This window comes from Anopheles funestus, chromosome 2RL (genome assembly GCF_943734845.2).
Source record: "Anopheles funestus chromosome 2RL, idAnoFuneDA-416_04, whole genome shotgun sequence".
Taxonomy (NCBI): Eukaryota; Metazoa; Arthropoda; class Insecta; order Diptera; family Culicidae; genus Anopheles; species Anopheles funestus.
Window position 1 is genome coordinate 6,738,130 of NC_064598.1, and position 22,295 is coordinate 6,760,424.

Here is a 22,295-nt window from a genome sequence, read left to right on the forward strand (position 1 = left end):
GTGCACAATTGCAATGTTTTCACAGTAGTGTGAGTATTATTTCCATGTAAAATTGCAATACAAAACAAAAGCGAAACGAATATAACTTTACAATCACACCTCGGTGCGCAGAGGAAGAACGCTTTCTGCTGGCAGCACTGATATTTTTTTTCCCTATCTAATTCGATATTAACCTAGTCTTCCTAGCTAACACATCGGTTCAGGCAGTAGGCAGTGTTCCGTTACCAAGTTGCTCAGTTGTGAATTTGCTAACGTTTAGCAGACTTGTTCGGCCGCTGGCAGTCGGTTTGTTTGAGATGTAGAAGCTTCCGGTTCCGGCAAGCGACGCCATCGATGGTGCTTTGCTGACAAAGCTGGCAGTGGTCCCGAAGGGAGTTCCCATCCCTGCAGGTGGTGTATGGCTAAATTGGTGGTGATAGGATGGTGTTTGTGATTGCTGGGGCGGGAAAATGTGTCGGGCGGATAAAGTAGACCCGGTTGCAATGGACCCACCACCACCATTGCTGGCGATGGGTGTGCGGGCAAGTTTCGGGAAAAACAATCCGGATCCCTCCGTAGTAAAGGTAGGTGGTACCGTTGCTGTTTTCATGTCTAATGGGTTCGCCGATTGTTGTAGGGCACTGTTGAAAAGGTTTTGCTCACTGAACAGAGAGCGCTGTTGCGAGGTATTTGCTCTGTTACCGAACGATGCGTCGGTCATATTGTTCCACTCGAACACGGACGCGGATGATGGAACAGGGGAGGGTTGCTCGCTTCGTGGCAGTGCCATGATGTGTTGCGATCTATCCGGTCGCGTTTCACCGTTGGAACAGATGTCCACCTCCGTTGGAGTGTTACGGCGTGTGGTACCGGTTTGCGACTCAAACCCGGAACTTTGCGATGAAGTGCGCGACATGTGCGTTAGCTGTCCACCAAAGCTACCACCCGTCGACCACAGTGTGTCTTTGGCGAAGCCTTTGGACGGTTCGGGAGCTCGGAAAACGCGCGTGCGGTGATGTAGTGAGGCAGGCCGCATCGTCGTCAGCTCGTCATACTCCGTTTCGGGGTGGGATTTTTTCGCAAACGGATTCATGGCGCCGGCGAGCGATGTACGAGAACCGAGCATTCCGGAGGCATTCAGCGAAGCCCGTGCACTGATCGAAAGCCGATCGATATCATCTTCGATTAGTTGGTCCTCTGACTCGCGAAATGCACGATCCTCATCCTGATTTATGGTGTTCATTGAGTAGCGAAACTGATTGAAATTACGATGACTTCCGGAAACCATTGATGTAGGTCCAGATCGACGTTTGTTTTGCCTGTGCGACGGGACGTGTGCCAGGGTTTGAAAATTATCCACTGAAAATGAAGGTGTTTTCAGAAGCGAATGAGCCGAAACTTGGGGTGTGATGCTTTGCCTATCAAATGTAGACCGTTTATCAACGACTCGGCCAGTCTGGGCTTCATCAGTCGCGACATTAAACAGCGAGCCGCTAATTTGATTGAACCCTAGCGGGGGAGAACCATCTACTGTCAAAAATGGATTCGTTGGGGAAAGAGAAAACCCGGAAGGGCTGCCCGATTTCGTGGTATCAAGCGATTTGCCACTAACATCGCCAAATACATGCTCCTTAGTGGGATGACCGCACACGGACGGACTTTTATTGCTAAACGCATTCTGATCCGCTCTATAAGCTGTCTGCTCTGGAACGCTATAACTGTTATCAGCATCAGAATAATCACTTTCCTTGCACTGTTGGGAATATATTTTGTGAAAGCTTGAGTTAAGATTACTGGCGGGTACATCACTACGAATCAATCGTTGGCCGATGCTGCTTAGCGATATTACGAGGGCCGCAGTGGTAAGCAGGAAGGCCACGATCGATGGATCCTTCACTTGGGTATACTTGAGCGAATAATCCACGAAGCAAAGCGCTACGATAAGGAACTGCTTGACGATCGTTCGCAGACTACCGAGAGAAGCTAGTAATGCCGCCAGTGCTACAATGGCTATGTTCAGCAGTACAGAAGAACTCCTTTCGTTTGGTACTTGTGCCGATATAGTTTCGTAGTAGTGTGCAGAGGTCTTTACCAACGAATTCGGTACGTATTGGAGAAATATTTCGTACCCAATCGCTTCAATACGTTCTGTCGTTTGCTGCACGCTCGGTTCCGAAATCAGCTTTTCAAACTGTTGGTAAAACAGCTCGCGCATGGCAAGGGCGTACGAGAGAATCATAGTAATGCCAGAAAGCAGGGGCGCTGGGCAGAGTAGTAATAAATCGGTTACAGTCCATACGGAGTCGGCAAAATTTTGATGTAGTTTCACTAGCAGCAGTCCCGTGATGGCCCATACGCACACCTTTGCCCAACGTTGCCGCTTCAGGTGAGCAAGTTGCTTGGTGGAAGCGCGTATATGCATATCCAACACGTCCATACTTTTACTGCCAATCTGAGCCAGCTTAGAGCCCAGGATGTTCCGTTTTACATCGTTCAGTGTACGCTTCAGGACGCGTTCACATCTTCCACACAGTTTGTACGCTTGTTCCAGTTGTTTGCTATTATTGAAAGAGAAATTTCACCCATTAAAACACTACCAATGCAAAGGCTATATATTGCTTACCGATATTCATCTACTTCCGCATCGTAATTATCTTCATCTTCCGGCACGAACGATGCTAGTTGATGTATTTTCAACTCCTGGTTCCGATTGCATCCGAAACACAGGCCGTTGTTGGTAAGGAACCGCCTATTACCGATTGACGAACGGACCGTAGAACTGTCCCACTTATCGTCGTCGGTGATGTTTGACGGATGGTGATAGTAATGGTTGTTCAGCCGCTGCTGGTACTGTTCCGGTATTTCCCGATTATAGTCACCGTCCGCGGTGAATCCATTGTACTGCTTACACGCCGGACAAACGAATGAATTGGACTGATCGTACGGAACGCGCGTATCATGATTACAAAACCAACAGTTCACCTTTGCCGGGAAGCGTCTCCTATGGGTGCGTTGTGGAGTAACCAAAAACAAAAAAAAAATATATTTACATACCGCTAATGTAAACAATAACTTGCGTTGACGATAGAACAAACAAATGCTTCCCTACCGAATGTTCAAGTACAGATTAACGAACGTAACTACAGAAACGAAGCAGATCACAACCAATGGGACTATGATCGTGCCTACCAGCACCAACAAGTTCGCGCCCATTTTCTTTCCGTGTGGTTCTATTTTCCTCTTTCCCTTTTGCGCGAATCCAATTTCAACCACGCGACATTAGCAGTACGGGGCAAATCGAGCAGCACGCTGTTTCGAAGGCTCTTCCGTTGGCTTTACTCCATTTTAATTTTATCTGTAAACGAAACACTCTTTACGTAATGCGTTTAATTAAACCAAACAGTGAGAAAAAGCGCTTTCTAAACACGTTTTTAGTGAATTTGACCCGAAATGCAAGCCAGCCAAACGTCACACGAAAATTAGATGTGACGTTTGAAATGTCACTCGGACAATCTCAAGGTAAACAAAGAAATATTTGAATTGAAGTCGACTTAAGGTTCGCATAAAGTCGACATTCGGTTTTTTTTTTAAATTGGACGCTAAACTCAGTTGCACAATACTCTAATTCACAAATATTTCGTATTAATAGTTTTAAATTATAAAAATGAAGAAAGAAAAGATAACACCAAGCAGATAACAGATAACATTGTAGTACGAAGTTAGAAAGTCATTTCAGTCGATTTATAAAGATGCGTTGCTCAATTGAATGCACTGCATTGAAATCCCACCCATTTTTGCCTTGCTTTTTACGCATAAAGCATAGTAAGAATCCTTTTTGCTGTAAGATACCATTTGCTAATTACGGCTCAGACCATATTTGGATGCGAATGAATTAAAACAGTCAACTGGCGTATGCATTGACGCACAACCCACATGTTAATAATACCGGGTCAACGTCAATCGAGTGTAGAAAAGAATGTCTGGTTTGGTGCGAAGAAAAAGGACGAACTAATTTCCCTCTTAGACTGCTATAACCTTATTGATATTATTTGTGATCATATCTTCTTGAAAGAAGAGTTTTTGTTATGTTTGCAAAGACCTTTTCCACTGATGTGCGTTTACCTTAAAAATTTACAAAATAAAAAACTACAATAACTGGTGACTAACACCTGACACCCACGAAACATATGTATTTCTATATTCGATTGTGACCTGCTCAAACACTCTATCATGTGTGGGAGTATTCACTATTCTAACGCGGAATCTTCAACAGTTGGCGCAACATCCAACAAAGTACGATCCCTTTCGGTATCTGGTAAAATCCGACTTAATCTGGTTATAGCAACGGTGTAATGCAAGTGGTCGACCAGCCTCTGACTCTGCCCAGCACGAAACGTGATTCCAACGGTCAGCGACGATATTTAGATCGCCACCAAACAAGATTGCATGCATTCGGACGATCGTGCGTGAATTCGCCGAAAGATATATTTTTAAACTCTTGTACTACAGCGGATGTCGATGCCGGAGTGTCCGAAGCGTGGGAAGAAGTATGGTATTTCGCTGTAAACAAAGCTATTTCACATGCCGGGTTTGTGCTTGGCTCCAATGTCAAGTTAACCGTGCTACAAATACTCACCACAGATGAGCAAACTGTTCTAGCAGCAGGGGTTTGACTTGCACATGATCTTTGCCGTGTTTGCAGTAAAACATACGGTACGGCTCGTGCGTGCTTGCACGATAGCTTCTCGTGTGGCCATGTTATATCACATGAGATGAGACACACTGCCTTCGAATCCTAGCTGTTTTTTTTCTGACACGACGCCAGAGATACGACAGGGCTCCGTTATTTACACATTTTTCCGGTCTCAGAGGAACCGGCTGAGAATAATGGGTAAAAAAGGTACTAAAACCCTGACATTGGAATAGCGATTGCGGAACAAATGCTACATCCAGATGCACTGCTTTTCCATTGACCTAAATGTGGTAGGTAATGAAAAAAGGGTCGTTTAATACACTATTCTTGATTGCATTGTTTAAAGTTAAGAAGGAATGCTGCAAGGATTGTGCATTGACAATTCACAATGCGTAATGTCCAGAGTAGGATCTATTCAACGTATATGGACATCCATGTATAACCTTGAATTTTGTCGTTAATATGTTTTTGTAACACCTTTTGGTGTACTCGTTGACACTCTGACCCTTGTGGTACTATCTGACATTGTTTAGTTAGCACGATCTTTGAAGCTGTCGGCTAAAACAAGAATTGGTTTTACGATGTAAATTATTCTACAGTTCATAACAAAACATCCTATCGTCCCAAGATCACAGGCATTCTTGGTGAAGCGACGTCAATCCCTAGCACGGCCTGATTCATTCTCCCTCTGAAACCCTTCACTGTCCACCGAATCCATTGTGCCCGTGAAGTCAACAAACCCATCGAACGATCGTCTCACGTTCGTCGTCCTCCTAGTCCGAATGCTATAAAGCTGAGGACCCTGTCGCCACTGTGTCCGTACTATGGGGCAAGCTGGTGCTTATTTTTACATACGGCACGTCCTGGCCTCTAGCACACACACATACACGCGGGAAATGTCGCACGAGAGATGTGCAAAATAAACCAAAGCGCAAACCTCGCCGGACACCAGATCGAACCGCACAATCTTCATCGCAGGACGCCAACGCGACACAGTAATTGATGGTTGACAGTAGTGGCTAGCAAAATGGTTTTTGGTAGATATTTTTAGACATGTTTAACAACAACAGTAAAATTGGCATCTCACCACCATCACGATAAGTAAGGGAGGAACAGAGGTGTGTGGCCAAACACAGTGACCAAACAATAGCGAAACAATGGCTGTTTCGATAGAATTTTATGGCACCGTCGGGCACAATCTGTGCGATAACGTAACCGTGGACAAAATGCTATAAATTAAGTCAGCAGTAGTACCACATTTAACCGGTAATTTTTTATTACTCGTGCGTAAGTGAATGGCGTGCGTAGCAGTTCCGCATTTGCGCAAAAAACGCTCATTATGGTTGGATTGATCCAGCTGCACTATGGCGATAGATCTCCACAATCAATCGGATATGATAAGATGAAGATTTACGATTTCAAAGGAGATTTGTAGAGATATATCTTGGAAGAGAGTGAAATATATGCCTTTGGTACAGTAAATTGAGTTATCAGCGTATTGCAGAATTTGTCGCAAACAATTTCGGTTTATCGTCTGAATCGGATTGATGTAAATCCTATCGTCGTACACATCCATGTCCCATTAAGTTGGTTTGTGACTTCATGACGTAACCAACATCACCGCTAGTAAACCTTAAAATCCCCAAAATTAGCCAAACTTTTCGTTCTACACAATACACCCCGTTACCAACAGAGCGTGGATGATCAAATGATCGTACGATCTACGTATCGGATTGTGTATTAGATTGGTTCAGTCGCGGTTGTGGTCGTGGTGATTGCAATACACACCCAACTATGTGCTGGAATACCGCCGAGAAACCAAAGAGAGAAACCCGCTTCCTTGTCCCATGCCACCACTCCAAAGCCGGTGCACTATCGACTAAACCATTGTCCGTCACTGTCTCGATCGGGCAGGCGCCAGTCGATTTAAGCCGCGCTTCGATACACTTACCGGTTGGTGACCATCCACCACCATGATGTGTGCCCGCGAGTGTGCATGTAAAATTCTCACGAGTCAAGGACGACAACCCGGCACTTGGGTAGATCCGAGCGTCACCTCCCGTTTCCCTTCTCGCACATTCTTCTTTGCAAACCGCTACCGATGAAGCGGAAAGACAAACCGGCCGCCCACGTGAAGCCGCCAATGTGTGCAATTAAAATGTCTCCTCAACGTGTCACGGATCGGCGTAAATATTTATGAAATGGCGGAAGTTTATGCGAGCACGAGATGAAACCTTTCGCCCCCTTTGCCTTTCCTTTCAAGGCAACAACCCAGGGGGGGGGGGGGGGGGGGGGGGGGTTGAGGGTTGGTGGGGATAAAAGAGAGTGATGACTGTGGTAGGAAAGTTGTTGGGAATTCCTCATTCCTTAGCGAAGGTTTTCCTTCGCCTGCCTGATCCCTTGTCTTTCCAGCAATATTTATTAGGTTCTTCCTGATTGTGACATGTCTTTTTATACAGCGTTTTGGCCGGTTACATGCCAGCAAATGAAAGGATTAAAGATTGTCGGTACGTGATGGACGCGTCTTCCTGGAACATTTCATTGAAAGGTGTGAGAGGGTTAGACTTTTTTTACGTTCATCTGCAATGCAATGCCTTAATGCGTGACGCAACAGGAAAGAGGTTTTACATGAGCCGCCTAAACTCATCGAATGCTTGCAGAAAAGTGAAGTGACCATCGCGATTGCGCAACGAGCCAGGACGGTTTCTACGCGTCATCTTTTTCCCCCTTCTGCCGGTTTTTGTACTGAACCATGTTGACACTGCACTTTATTTGCCCTAATCGTGTTTGTAGCCGTAAAGGCGTGCAAATGGTTCCACGAGCGATTGCACAATGTTTCCTGCGGTAGAAACTATTCGGACAAGTGGTAGTCGGGATGTGTGATCTTAAGGACACTCACAAAGCTTTATATCTCTATGGCAGATCAACTAATAGTGCGAATTTTATTGCGGTATACTATAACTTCTTACTCGAGGATGCATCTTAGTCTTCGAACCGGATCGAAGTGGTTCATTTTGAGTATCTTTTTCCTCCCCAAGAGACGTCATCCTGTAATTCCATTGCATTGGGACTATCTGATAAACCGGTTCGCTTAAAACTCCTACGTAATAGGTCAACATTATCGCCTACGAGGGAATTCCATTCCTTCGTGCAGAATTCTGTGTTCAGTATTGGAGAAGAAGTCTATCAAAGCACCCCTCCACCATGAGTGGCTGTAGCGTAACTGGCTAGAACCAGTTTTTTGCAACACCGGTCAGCAGTAGTGGATTTGTATGCGGCTCAGTCATCGATCTGCCTGCAACCGATGACTCTTCTACTAGCCTAACAGCCATATGCAAGTCATGAGGGATTGGAGATGAAGCAGGAAGTAAATATATTCTGACGCAAGTGTAGTGGCATTCAATACTAGCCGAATCACACGAATTCAACGGTTCGTTCCCTTTTTTGTTGCGTAAGATAAACTGTGCAACAGTACACCATTTATTGTGACTTTATGAGGCTTTGACGAACCTTACAAAGGTCCCTTTTAGTAACCGTGCTACTAACCAATGACAACTTTAAATGACGCCCTTCAATGGGTTTGAAATATATCGATAGTAACAAAAAAAATGGTGGAAAAGAGAACACAAATCATCTGGATTGTAACTAGCACAACGTTAACTCTTACGGTAATAATGGAAATTTTCCATAACCACCTCTCCCTGTAGGAGACATCGTTGCAAAACCGCGTACGTGTCCCTTTGAACGATAAAACACGGCCCAGCTACACTGTGCCTCCTAACCTCGATCGCCTTATCGGTTCACTGTTTCATCGTTTAACAACGGTGCAATATTCCGGTGCTGGGCAAGTGCTTAGTAAACACTTTGTCCATCGAACCGGTTCAGTAAAAAAAACACAAACGAAATTGTTTCAGTCGTCACTTGATCTCGAAGGGAAGTGAGGGAAGGTGGGACAAGCTTGATAAAGAAAAAAAGCAGCGAAATGCAACTTCAGCTGCAGTCCCCCCGTGCGGTGAATTCCCTTTGGCCATTCGATTTCAACGCTCGTGCAAAACCGTGCTCACTCACGGTAGACACGTGTATGACGCTCGTGTGACGGCGGTGACTATGGCCGTGTGTCTCGGCAGCCAACGATCACATAGCAGCTAGAACTGGTGACTTTCTGGCGCCTCTGTGGGTGAGTAGCAGGGGGGGGGGGGGGGGGGGAAATATTTCATAACATTACACGATCTGTGTAATCTGAGGTTTACGGCTTTACACGTTTGCTTGGGTCGCTGGTTTATTTGCAACCGCTACCCTGCGCGTTCCATTAGAAGGGAATTAATTGCCGCCATTGAGTACGCGACCTGTACTGGATTTTTCCGGATTGAATGTACCAGCCTCGCATGACGTCGTTTTATGGCCATTTTTGTGTTTACTATCAAACGTATATGACAAATAATTAACAGAGCAGTAATAAAATAAAGCTACAAAGATGTACAATTTGTTTTAAACGCTGAGTGCTCGTTTGTGTGACGAATAAGCCCATTGTGTTGCATCCATTCTTTCGAATAGAATGACTACAATTCACAAACCAGATAGATTGTTATCATTTGCACAAAACAAGTGTGAAATGAATCATGGAATGAGTAAGACAAGCTAGATTTCAAGACAACCCCCAGTTAAACCCTGGCATCTACAAATCAAACAATAGTATCTCATGTCCCGGAGGCTACACAAAGAATACATGTCCTATTTGTCATCTGGGATGACATATTCGCTTTGGGGAAGGCGACAAGCAAATAATACACACAACCATGATGCAATTGTCAGTAATTATGATGATAGGCATTGATAAGAATGGCTGGGGCTAAATTCCAGTGTCAAAAGAATGACGTCGTCTTGGGAGCAGGAACTCCCAAGTTCCAAGAGTTTTATGTAAGTATTCGGAACTTTAGATCCTTACCGACAGTTCTAGTGAAATGCAAATGTGCTTGAAATTATAATATTTACTTTTATTACCAGGAATAAAAGATTATCAATAAATACCGGTCCGTCTCATACTACACGAGGATTAATGGTGTAATACTTTATGTCGTATTTCAACATAGCTAATCTTCCTGGAAACACAATATGTACGCCAATTTCTTCGTACCCCTCGGTGGGAATATGATAAGGCACAGCCATAAGCTTAGATTAAATCCTTTGAACCTTCATTTATGATTTATTTGACTTCGGCTAACTGTCCTGATAAGAGGCACGCTTCAAACGAATTGATATATACTACCATTATTCTAACGACATTTCCCTTTTCGTGATTCAACACACACCCTTACTCCAGTGCTTTATTAGTGAACCAACGTCGTCATTGATTGGCATACACGTTAGCAAACTACGCAATATACTGCAACGCATTAAACTGTCCTCCCATCTGTACCCATCTGCCTGCATTCTAACTGTGTATCGCTCCGATCGACCATTTCAAGCTCAATGGCAAACGCGTCGTAACGGTTGACTACTTTCGCCAAAACCAGTTTCAATCAAAATGGTGGCGACACAGCAATTGACGCCAAAAGCGCCGATCAATCGTTTCTTCATCGACTGATCGCATACGCATCGGCGCGCGGTTTAATTGAAGCGAAACGATCGGCCATCCTTCCGCTTGTAAATTGTGGTTGTAAAGAAAGGAAAAACCAAAACAGACCAAACCGTAAAACTCCGTCACAATGCGTGCCCGTGGCGATGTTAGAAGTCACAGAGCACAAATGGTCACAAATTAAAGTGAATCGTTCGCATGACGTCGTCCTTTGCGTATGAAGCTTGGGTAATGGATTATGTGGGATGGGCGGAAATGGCTGCAACGCCATCTCGTGTTTTGCTTCAAGCAATAATGGCAGCATAAACGATATCAATTGTGATCAATTGAGCTGACCCCAACGAACGGGATGGAAATGATACGCAAAACATCTCTAGACGCGCCCTCGTTCGCGCGTCATTCGGAAATCTTTACCTTTCCTGGGACGTTCGCTGGAGCTCACTGGACCACTGGTCTAGAACGTTCGTACAGAGTACATCAATCCGGTTGATTCATCCGTTGACCGGATCGGTAAGAAGCTGCAATTATTCTCTTGCAAAATAAATAAACTCATAGTACATCACGTGCGAAGAGTACGTTGAAGTTCGATTCTAGGTCGCGATAGTGTATGACTCCCAAAGCCATGATGCAGACCATTTAAACAACTTCCAGTGCGATGCCTGGGCGGCGATGAAGGTAAAGATAAGATGTACGGAATGTTCCATTCAAGGAATGGAGTTTTTAAAAATAAAACTGTAAACAATTGCCGATTTCCGTTGGTGGCGAAGGTCGAACTGGATGGAAGCATGGAAGTACGACATTCCTTTCGGGCGTGTGTCGTCGCGCTCCCTATCTGGATGTTGATGTTATCGGTGATACATGTGGTATCGGAAGTTTTACTAGCCTTGTAGGTTAAATTTGTTGACAATGGCTGGCTACACCTCGGATGGAACTTGTAAATTGAAAGAGTAATCTCAGATCAATGCTCCATTGATGGTTGATCGATTTTCAGTTCCTTTTCTATTCAATTTGTTTACATGTTTACTTGTATACTTGTTTAATTGGCATTAAGCATAAAGCCAGAGTTGTCAAACATTCTCAGGTCCACTTCCAAACCCACTAAGATTCTTCAACTTGTGTCTCTTGTGCAGATGCTTGAAGATATATCTCTTAACATGGGTTTATGGTATTATTGTATTTACCTTATCGGCTCCACTAGACCAAGCTGATAAAGTGTATGTCAGCATATTGCCTAATTCAACGTTAGTCGATATTGCCGATACTAAAACAGGAGATAATCAAGTGCACGTCCAACGTAGTGCGATGTTAACATCATCATTTTGAATTTCAAACATAGCATCGATAAATAGCAACAGACCAATTGATGTGTAGTTTATTTGTATTCTTACTTTTTATAGATTTCCCAAGTCCGTTAATATATGAGTCATAGAATACTGTCCAAACAAAATTCGAACTCTGGAGTCATCAAGAAATTTGTTGAACTGTTGTGATATTGATTGTACTATCAAAATATGTTCGTTGATGTCATGAACACTAAACATCAAACAAACAAACAAATATGTTTACTGGTTGTTACAACCACTTTAAATTTTACTGGTTAAATCAGGTTTCGTTATTATCTGTCTCGCTTTCGTCTCGCGTGAGAAACGTAAACAGTACGTAAGAAGCAGACATTTTTATTCGTCCCCTTTTGCTTCAAACTCCCTTTTATCAAACTAACCAAGAAACATTTGTTTGATACGATGCAGCATAACAGCGAATGGGAATTATCATCACGGCTAGTATATCATTTCGTGGATTCAAATGACAAGGGTGCATTCCACAAAAGCCTTCCGAACTAACGCTAGCATACTGCGTAGATAGTCACGTTCCATCAGATCCAGGGTCATCTTTCCGATTCCGATTTACCCACTGACACACATCCATAAACGCTCACCAAGTATATATTCATATGTGCTAACGATTTTTGATTGCCGCTCTGCAATACGTAAACCGAGCATTGCGCGTTTTATGCGCCTCCAGATGATCCACATTCGAGGTCAGGCAGATCTGTTATGGTGGCGACGTCTTGACCACTACGCGCGTCTTCAATGACAGAAACGCACACAAACATCTAGACTGAAGGTTGGGAAATGGTTGGTGTAGGTTTTCTTCGGGTTTTCTGGGTGCTAAAAATAGCAACAAAGTGTTGCAACGTTGCATGCGTTGCAGTGTCATGCAGACACCCCTCTACCATTCCCCCGTGAGAGTTGTTAGTGGCGCCATTACCGCCCTTGCTTGCAGGGTAGGTTCATTACCAGCAATTGGCTGTTGGTGCTTTAGGTTTGGCTCTACGGTCATTTCTAATGAGCAGAAGAAAAATAGCAAAGCCCACACTATCCACCCACGTCTAAGTGTACAGGTGGAACCGTATCACACATTTGATTCATGAGCCGTATTGTTACCCCATTATAGTACGTGTAGGTGTGCGTTGATGGGTTTAAAAGACTTAAAATAGAATTTAAAAATGATAAGAAATAACCTTTGTCAAAGAGCAATGCGATGTAAAAAGTAAATTACATTCAGCATCGCTTTACTCCCCGGGGGAATAATTCCTCTGGTGTATAACTTCGAAAAAAACGTTCTCTGAGGGCAAATCTTCCACCACCCTGCTTTGAATATTTTGCATCCCCAACGGCAGAGAATCGTATATGGAATTTTCCACCGAAGTTCGAAATGCCATACTTGTGTTGTGTTTTACTATGACCCCTCACGTACTCTCCCACGCCATGTACCTTCTTGTAGCTCATTTTTAAAAATACGTTGTGTGCTGATATTAACCAGCGGATCTCGGTCTGTGGGTTGCTGTTAAAAGGCCGGTTGGTCTATTCCTCCTGCTCGAAGCTTCCCCAAATGATTCACCTGATGGCTAATAAAGTGTTTCCCATCGCCGTTTACATTCGTTGGCAGTTTAATTTCTGGTCATTATTTCGTGACCGGTTGCACGTGGTGTGCGAGTGATGGTTTTCGTTTTGCTTACGTACTCGCGTGTATAACGATAAATAACATACAGAGAGAGAGAGAGAGAGAGAGAGAGACCGAGCTCGTCTACTAGACAACGGCGGCGAGTGTTTCTAGTGGACGTATTAGTACATCCATCAATCAAGAATGCGTACTATAGTGTCAATCATGTTAGTACAGCTATAATTAGCACGGCTTTTGTTGATGAAGAGCGAGAGAAGGACCGATTTATGCAGTGAAAGAAACAATACACCTGTCTGTTAAATTGCCGGTCAAACGGCCGAGTGACAGCGTTCTGACATGGGATAGATTAGTATTACGCAAACTTTTCTCACTTACGCCCTTTAAAAAAACTTGTTTTTACATTTTTTTTAACTCACAGAAGAGCTATTCTAATAATAAAATAATTTAAAAATATCGTAACAAATGAAAAAGCACAAATTGTAGCTTCTTTTGGCGGTCAAATAATGGTCACATTTTGTAAACAACCAGAGCACGTGCTACGACACAGACATGACGAGATGGGATACTTCGTGTATGATGCTATGTGAGTTCTTGGGTAGGATAAATGCAGAAGGTGTGTCTTATATAAAGCGATAATTCAAAATATTTGACGTCAAAAGAAACGTTTCTGTTGAGCAGATGTACGATGTGAATCGAATTACTAGGAAGATGATAATCAGTATCAAATTATCATATTGATAATAAGTAAACAGAGCTAATACAAAACAAAGAACACACATAATACACAAGATAATAAACCTGAAAGCAGAGTGAACTACATCTTAACAACAGGAGCAAGTTTCTCATTCATTAACACAAATGTCTATACCTATAAATATTTGCCCTCAAACTGCATTTCTAAACCACTCCAGCCGGAAAGGTGTTGACACACTGGTACGCATAATTTTCCACCTGTTGCATACACTCGCTAATGTGAAGCTAAAATCCGTTTGCGATGAAGAGTAGTGATTCATCTATACCGGGAGTGAACAGAAAATTTCTTCGCAAAGATAGTGGCAGTAGGCGAATGTTAAATCGCTTGCAAATGTCAGTTAGATGGTGTTGTGAATTGTGAGCTGTGCGAACCGGAAAGGATAGTCCATCTGTGGCAAGTTTTTAATAATCAGCAACATTTGCATCTTTAATTTATCCATACCTACCTCCTCATGCTGTATAGAGAAACTCGTTACGTTGCTAGTTCGTTACTGGCTCTGTAAGCTGTGAAACGTTTCTACCTACATACGAATGGAAACTTCACTTCTTGTCCGTCGGCCATTCAACTTCAATCGTCCCCAGCAAAACCGGTTAGTATGTGACCGTTGTCTGCCTCGAATGCAAGAGGGCTCGTCCGTTTGCAGAGGAAATCCTGTTCTAATGTTTCTTTTCTTGTTTGCGTGCTTTTGGGTAATATTGCCGCCATCTTGGCCTTTAGAAAATCTTCTTTCCATATAAGGTTTAGTGTCTGAATGATTGTCTAAGTTATTTGTTAGTAGAATATCAAATGAACCATATATATAACCATATATTTGGTACTGAAAATAGTACCAAACTGTCTGTTTTTCTCGGTGTACCACAAGCAGAGTGAGATCACATGGGGCACAAATTTTTTAAATTGATTTATTTTAATGCGAATTTGTTGCAATAAGTTTCTTTTCACTCAAATAATGCTTTAAATGAAAAAAAGAAAAAAAAAATAAAAAAATAAAAAAAAATGTAAAAATTTGAAATTTGAGTAATTTTGCAAAAAAATTAAATGTGATATATTTTAATGGGAATTTGTTGGAATAAGTTTCTTTTCACTCAAATAATGCTTTAAATTAAAAAAGAATAAAAAATCAGAAAAAAATTAAAAAAAAAATTTCAACTCAAAAATTCATAAGGCTTACCCCTTAGGATTTTTTTGGGAAATTTTGCAAAAAAAAATAAATTGTTTTATTTTAATGCCAATTGTTTGCAATAAGTTTCTTTTCACTCAAATAATGTTTTAAACAAAAAAAAAATAATAAAAAATTATAAAAAAATTGAAAAACTATAAAAATTTGAAAATTTCATAAGGCTCATTTTTGCCCCAAGTTTTGCCTATAACTCGGTCGGTATCCAACGGATCGCCAATCTTTAACCTGTGGTCGATAGATGGCACCAATGGCTACATTTTCTTCTTGGACGGCCATGCCCTCAGATCTCTGTGCCAGAAGTTATTCGAGGAACCAAGTTCCTTACCCTGTTCGAGAAAATGTAAAATTTTCCTCATTTTTGAACAACTTAGCAAAATTTTTAAATGTGATATATTTTAATGCGAATTTGTTGCAATAAATTTCTTTTCACTCAAATAATGCTTTAAAATAAAAAAAGAATAAAAATCAGAAAAAAATTTTAAAAAAATTTTCAACTCGAAAATTTCATAAGGCTTACCCCTTACGATTTTTTTGGGAAATTTTGCAAAAAAAATTAAATTGTTTTATTTTAATGGGAATTGGTTGCAATAAGTTTCTTTTGACTCAAATAATGTTTTAAACAAAAAAAATAATAAAAAATTATAAAAAAATTGAAAAATTATAAAAATTTGAAAATGTTCTAAGGCTATAGACTTAGTTTTTTTGAGTAATTTTGCAAAATTTTATAAATTGATTTGGTTGAAATAAGTTTCTTTTCACTCAAATAATGCTTTAAATAAAAAAAAGAATAAAAAATAATAAAAAATGCTATAAATTTGCCAATCTCCTAAGCAGAGGCGGATCCCGTTTCATGTCCTTGCCGATCAGACTAGCCCGCTTGTTCGCTTATGCAGGTTTGATAGTTAGGCAGAGCGAGCAGTATATTCATTTGGCTAGAGTGGGTATTCCGTTCCAACTCGTGTACAATATCAAACGTTTCGTTTCAACTCATTTTTGTTTCAACTCACTCGCACATTTTCGTTTCAACTCACGTATTTACTCTTTTTGCAACTCGACTCACCACGGTTACACTCATGAGTGAGTAAAATGACCGAAACTTAACTTATACCTTTATGCCGGGTTTTTTATGACTCCCAAATGAGTCATTAAACGAGCTGACTCCTAATAAAGACTAATTCATTCTGAGTTAATTCACTAAAAAGAGTTGTTATTCTCATCTCAAGTTACAACCCGAAACATTTAAAAACATTTACATCACCAGCCGGAACCGTGAAGAGTATAATTCTCACCATATTTGAACGACCATTTAGCCTACACAAATCTTTTACTTTTGCCGCAAGAGAACTCACAAACAGTGAATGTCACGAGAAATGTAATCGATCTAATTAAAATTCCATTACTTTGTAGTTTAGGGTTAATGAGCAAAATATTTACCGCTTTACCAAAACATCAACGTGCAGTTAAAAGAGGCTGCGACACTAGGCGGAAATAGGAACCCTGAATGTTCAGGGGCCTGTCTAAAGCGGGAGGACACGAAGCGTGGATTCAATGGTCCGTTCAGCGCAGAAAAACATGGTTTAAAAATAAACGTTAAAAAACCCGACTCAAACCCCAATCTTGGTAAGGGACCTGATGGTGAAGGGGTTGAATTTGAATGTTACAGAGCGAATGGTTTCGGCCACATTCTTTCCATCCCTCCTCCTCTTCCTCCTCGTTGCTTCCTGCCCGAAGAGACGAATTACTGAACACGCTTTTTGTTGATCGAATTATTTGCGAGGTATTGGGAAAGGGGTCCGTCCGGCCGGCAGGGGTTGTGCAGCAACGGAATTTGCAACTGTGATTTACGACCTGCACATGTTTGGTTTTTCTACTTGAGCAAAAGGGGGAAAAAATCGTGCACCGTGTCGCGAGATGCAAGCGACCACCAGCCAAAAATCTTCCGACACAACACAACGAGCCGTGCAATCCGGTTGTTGGACAGATATTTGCGACCGATCGTACGAAATCGGGATTTTTTCGCACAAACAAACCTCCGACCAACTGCTCCGTGACTATCCCGGCGAAACTTCTGTTCGTATTTTTTGCCGACGTTGCTAAATTTAACCCAATTGACGTAGTTCGGTAAAGAATTTAACGTTTCAACAGTTTGGTCATACGAATCGGTTTTACAAAGCGCTGTCCTGCGATGATGCGAAGAAACGAACATTTCAATTTTCTTTCAAAACTGATCATGGAGAACCTTCATTTTGCCAAACAGGGATGGATTCTTTGTTTTGGTTTTACAAATGGCGGAACTATGGTTCCATTTTATTGGCTTAGTATATAATTATATGTATATGGCTTATACAATGGTACGCGATTCGGTTGATTATGTTGATTTTTGATAGTGTTTACCGGTGCCGGTAGCATATTGTTTGAATATTTTAGATTTTTGGTTGGGATAATGTAGTAGAGATAAGGTAGATAAGGTTTATGCCAACACGGCAGCAATGCCAGACATATTTGTCGGTGTAATTTATGTCACCATCCAGCAATTCGTGACGGTATGCCAAATTGAGTTTGCCTAGCCCTGCCTCACAAGCACACACGTTGTGACTTAGAATTTGGCAAAAGTGGAATGTGTCTTCCGTGTGTGTGTGTGTTTTCCCTTCTTCTTTTTCTATAACTAAAGGCCTGTAAGGTTTCATTCCTGATTCCTGCTCCGGTGTTCCGTCTACTGCCGGTTAACATGTTTTTATCATAATTTATTTTTTGCTGATCACGTTCAATTATGTGTCTCCGTATTCGGCTGCCTGTGTTTTTTTATGGTTTAATACCACGCGTAGGGATATAAATATTCAACTTGGTCAACTTCAGAATGCGATGAAATGAAACAAGAGGTCCTCGGAGCGATTGCTACTAACTGCCTTTATCAATGACTCCAGTTGGAATCCTCTGTACCCCTTGCTACAACCTTAAATCTACGTGCTGCTGTCTTGGACGTTTCGATGGGAAACGCTGAAGCATTTAACAAAAGTGAAAGCTATAACGAGGATTAGAGGTGTTTAAAGTCAGCAGCAGTCTTTTACGATCGAAAGTGTGTGGATGTAAAGCGTGTGTAACTTATACCTAACCCCTTTTGCGTATGATGTGCTTTCCTTACTTTAGCTTTCTTTGAAGAAAAAAGGTCAGTTACCATACAGTGAGCTCCCTTCAGAAAAAGGGAGACAAAAAGTCCAATAGGTTCTTCTGGAGCTAACGATTACTCTTTCAGCATCGTTTGCCGTTGTTGTAATAGAAGCCCTGATGATGCATCCGGTGTTCTATTACCCGCAAGCTTCATGTGATTAGAAGCCTTCAAATCAGCTTTGGGTATTGCAACATCAAGTTCAGAGTTGAAGTTTAAAAAAGACATGTTCGTACAATCTCTTGTCATTATGGTAAGGAGATAGCCCTGAAGGTCAATAGGAAATGCGCCGATCGAAATAAGCTGTTGCCATTACTGGTACAGCCACCATTATCAGTGAAATGACGGATAGGAACGAAAAAGAATCAAAGAGTACCTTAAGTATCCTGTATTTCCAACTCGAACTGTTCTGTCTATGTTTAGTTATCGTTCGTGAGATGCTTTGAGCCATATTTTTCGTTATTTGTTGTGTGTAAGCTACATCCAAATATATTAATGCTTCTTTTGATTCTAAATTTCAAAATCGGCAATCTTATCTGCACCTATGTGTAATTTTTAGAATTCTTTTCTCCTTGTGTTATCCTTCTGTGTAGCATTAATGCAATACAAACAATTGAACGAACCCTATACCAATCACACCATATTATTAACAAGCCCTATAAATAATGTGTCTTTTCGAATTTTTCATAACGAAACCAATTGGTCTAATTCTTCTACTGTTTTCTTTTTTTGTTAAATATAAATCCTCATTGCTGTAGCTGCAAGACATTTACTTGTTTTCCTCTCTACGTTAAAAGCATTCACAATTCGATATCAACACATTGTTCCACCACTACGAATCACAGCTTTTGTTTTGTGTGTAAAAAGCAAAACTTTTCATTAAAACAACTGTATTTCTAAATGGGAGAGAAACATAAAACAAAATGGTCGGTTGGATACAGAGGCGTAAAAGGAAATGGCAACCGCTGGCTGTATTTCCTAATGGAAGCAATTACACACTTGTATTTGGTATCTATCAGGCTCTTCTCCTGCTTCGTTGTGATTCCACTGATACCATTTGCATTGTAGCCGGAAATTCGCAATATAAGTTTGCTCCAACGCCTCCATAAATGTACAAGGTGTTTTTGTTGATATTTTGCTATGTTTGGTGACAAAATACTGTCCCCCCCAACATGATGCTTTAGTACTCCTGTATCATTTCCTTGCTGCGCGATACATAATGCCTTCTGCCCTCAGTGTTGTTTTGCTCCATTGAAAAGGCTTATCGATGTGTACCGAAGAGACGTGTATCACAGGTGGTTGTGGCAAGGTTGTATTTTTATGTGAGTGAGTTTCAATTCAAGGTTTCAATTTAATCTGTACCAAAAATGTCTTGTTCAAATCAAAAGAACATTTAATTTCATCATACAAACTGATACCAATGCTGAACAATGCATAGGAAACACACAGCTTACGGCGGCAAATTTACGGAAACTAAACTAAAGGAACAGAACTAAACTAAAAGGTTGAGAGAAAGGGAAATGGTTCGGGTAGATGCATTGAAGCATAGCATTTATAAATATTTCTTCTGGCTTAAAATCTACTAAAAGGAAAATAATCATTTCCCTGTCCACCGGTGCATAATCGGTGCCCTCCCACTTCGTAACATTCGTAACACTTAAAACGTATAAAATCAATAGTTTTTGATTCTGTTCGTATGCCAAGCTTTCCACACATTGTGCAGAAAGCGAAGAGGCACCCAAAATAGTACAATGCTAATGAGCGGGATGATAGATGTTTATATTAGCTAGCCATACGATATAACAACTATATTGTGGTGTATATGTGTTGCCTGGTCAATGCTGCGCACCCGTTTGTTTTGTTTTGTTTGCAATGCTTCTCTTTCTTCTTCTTCTAATGCTGCTGCTGCTGCTGCTGCTTTTGTCTAGTATACTATAAGTAGGTTTAATATTACGATACTAATAAGCCATACTCGTCTTATGTGTCTCTCGTTGCTCTCTGAATGGGTGAAATCGGTTCAACACCCCCTCAACCGGGTCTGGATCACCATGTGGACTGGGGTTCTGGTTGGCGCACGTACGAAACGACACCCGGCAAAGTTACCGTGGTGCACTGTAGGTGCCCCGTCTGGAACGTACCTTTCCCGCCATCGCTGCTGTCGTTGTCATTGCCGTTGCTCGCGTCGTCGTTCTGGGCAGCGGTGGTTTCCGATGGTGCACATGCAGAACACTGTCCGAACAGGCTTCCCGTACCTCTTCCTGTTCCAGCTGCCGCCTACCGAACCGGCTGCCGCGGCGATGATTCGCGTCCCCGGGCGTATCGTCTTGGTCGTCGTCGTCCGGATCCGGATCGGGATCGTCGTCCTCTTCGGCGCCAGCACTCCCGCTCGCCTCTCATGATCGGCCGTCGGTTGACTTGCTTTTGCGAAGCGACTTTCGCAACTTGTCAACCAGCCGGGTGTGGAACTTGTTCAAACTGTTCTGGCTTCCGGCGGCTGCGGCCGGTACCGCTGGTCCCGTTGCCCCTTTCGGTGGACTGCTGCCCGAGCTGGCCTTCGATGGGCTCGAGGCGATCAGCGAACTTTGCGAGGTGCGGGACGAGTTGCGCGAGAACTGTGACCGGGAGGCAAGGTGCGACATGTACATCGGATGGCTGCGGTGGGCCGGCGAACCCGACATGAAACCTTCATTTCCGGGCGAGGTGGACAGGCTGGGGCAATCCGAGCGGGAACTTTCCGACACTTTGCGCGACCGGCAGTTGCTTTGGTTCGAACATTCCGATATCCGCCGCTGGCGCCCTTTGTAGATATCGAACTCGTTCTTCATCACCGGCATCATGAAAGCCATCTTTGCGGTTTGGGAAAGTGGATGCGTTAAATCCGCGCCGAGTTATATCCGTTTCTTTTACAACTTTCCGCAAACAAATATGCTGCAAACTCGTTCTCGTAAACCCACACACACGCGCGCGTGCAACACAACTACACAAAACAATACAAATACGTTTCTGTCAAACGGAAAACTCGTGTCGTGTGCTCGTAGTCACGTACTCAAACAGGGTCGGTTTTTTTTTGCTTTTTGTTTCTGCTATGGTTTTCCACGCTTTTCACACACTGATGAAAAAATCAATATTCCGTACTCCGCGTTATAATTTTACTACGACCACGGGGGTGTTTGGTTGTTGTTGGTGCTGTGTGTCGCACAAGTTCGGCTTCCGTTCAAAACGTGTACGCTAGAGTAAGACCACCGAAACTAACGGGAAAACTAATAGAGCGAGTTTTTTTGCTGCTTCTTTTCCACCGCGGTACGATTCAACGCAAAACGCATTCGAAACCGAACTTTCACTACCCGTATGTGGAGAATGAGGAGTTATTTTTATATCCACACAAACTCAAGCACGTTAAAAAATCGTTTTTGATTCCTTTAAGAAACCTGTTTACTTAAATTTCCGTATTGTTTTATTCACTAAACGACGGCGTTGTCGGACCTGTACCGAGCAAGGGAAATTTTTTCTCTGTTGCTTGTGTCGACTTCGCGAGAAGACCGTGCTGTGCGTTCGCTCTCCGATTTACGTTTGACGTTCGGCAGCCTTCGCACAGCAATATAAGCAATAATAGCGAGAGCGAACCCCTCGTAAGCTGTCAAATGACAGAAGCGGCACTCTGGGATAGTGCGAAGCGATCTGTGGTCAAATAGATTTTGTTGATTGAAAAATAATAACACATTTCATGCATATGAAAGGGCAACAATTTTGGAGGAATAGCGATTAAACCTGCCATATGAAATAAGTTTAAATACAACAAGATTGGCCGATCTATTTTCTAGCCGCTTGTTATCAAAATGTGCCTAAGATTTTACATCAAAGAATATAAAATAGTCTGTTGTTACTGAAGATTTTATCATACAACGTTTACTCATTTTAACATGAATTATTCAATAATGTATTGTTCTCTTACAAAAAAAACACAAATAACAATTGTGCCCTAAA

At 42.2% G+C, this 22,295-nt stretch overlaps 2 protein-coding genes across 2 annotated transcripts; both read right to left on the reverse strand.

Annotated features, from left to right (window-relative positions):
* Positions 1-8: 8 nt before the first annotated feature.
* On the reverse strand, positions 9-3,482 carry LOC125766399 (uncharacterized). Its single transcript, XM_049432326.1, has 3 exons — positions 3,089-3,482; positions 2,603-2,980; positions 9-2,537 (listed from the first exon to the last, which is right to left on the reverse strand). The coding sequence occupies exons 1-3, from the start codon at positions 3,190-3,192 to the stop codon at positions 200-202; spliced, it is 2,820 nt and encodes a 939-aa protein (XP_049288283.1). The 5' UTR covers positions 3,193-3,482; the 3' UTR covers positions 9-199.
* Positions 3,483-17,409: 13,927 nt separating this feature from the next.
* LOC125766450 (uncharacterized) lies at positions 17,410-21,910 on the reverse strand. Its single transcript, XM_049432425.1, has one exon. It carries the CDS (start codon positions 21,155-21,157, stop codon positions 20,705-20,707), a length of 453 nt encoding a protein of 150 aa, XP_049288382.1. The 5' UTR covers positions 21,158-21,910; the 3' UTR covers positions 17,410-20,704.
* Between the last annotated feature and the right edge of the window lie 385 nt (positions 21,911-22,295).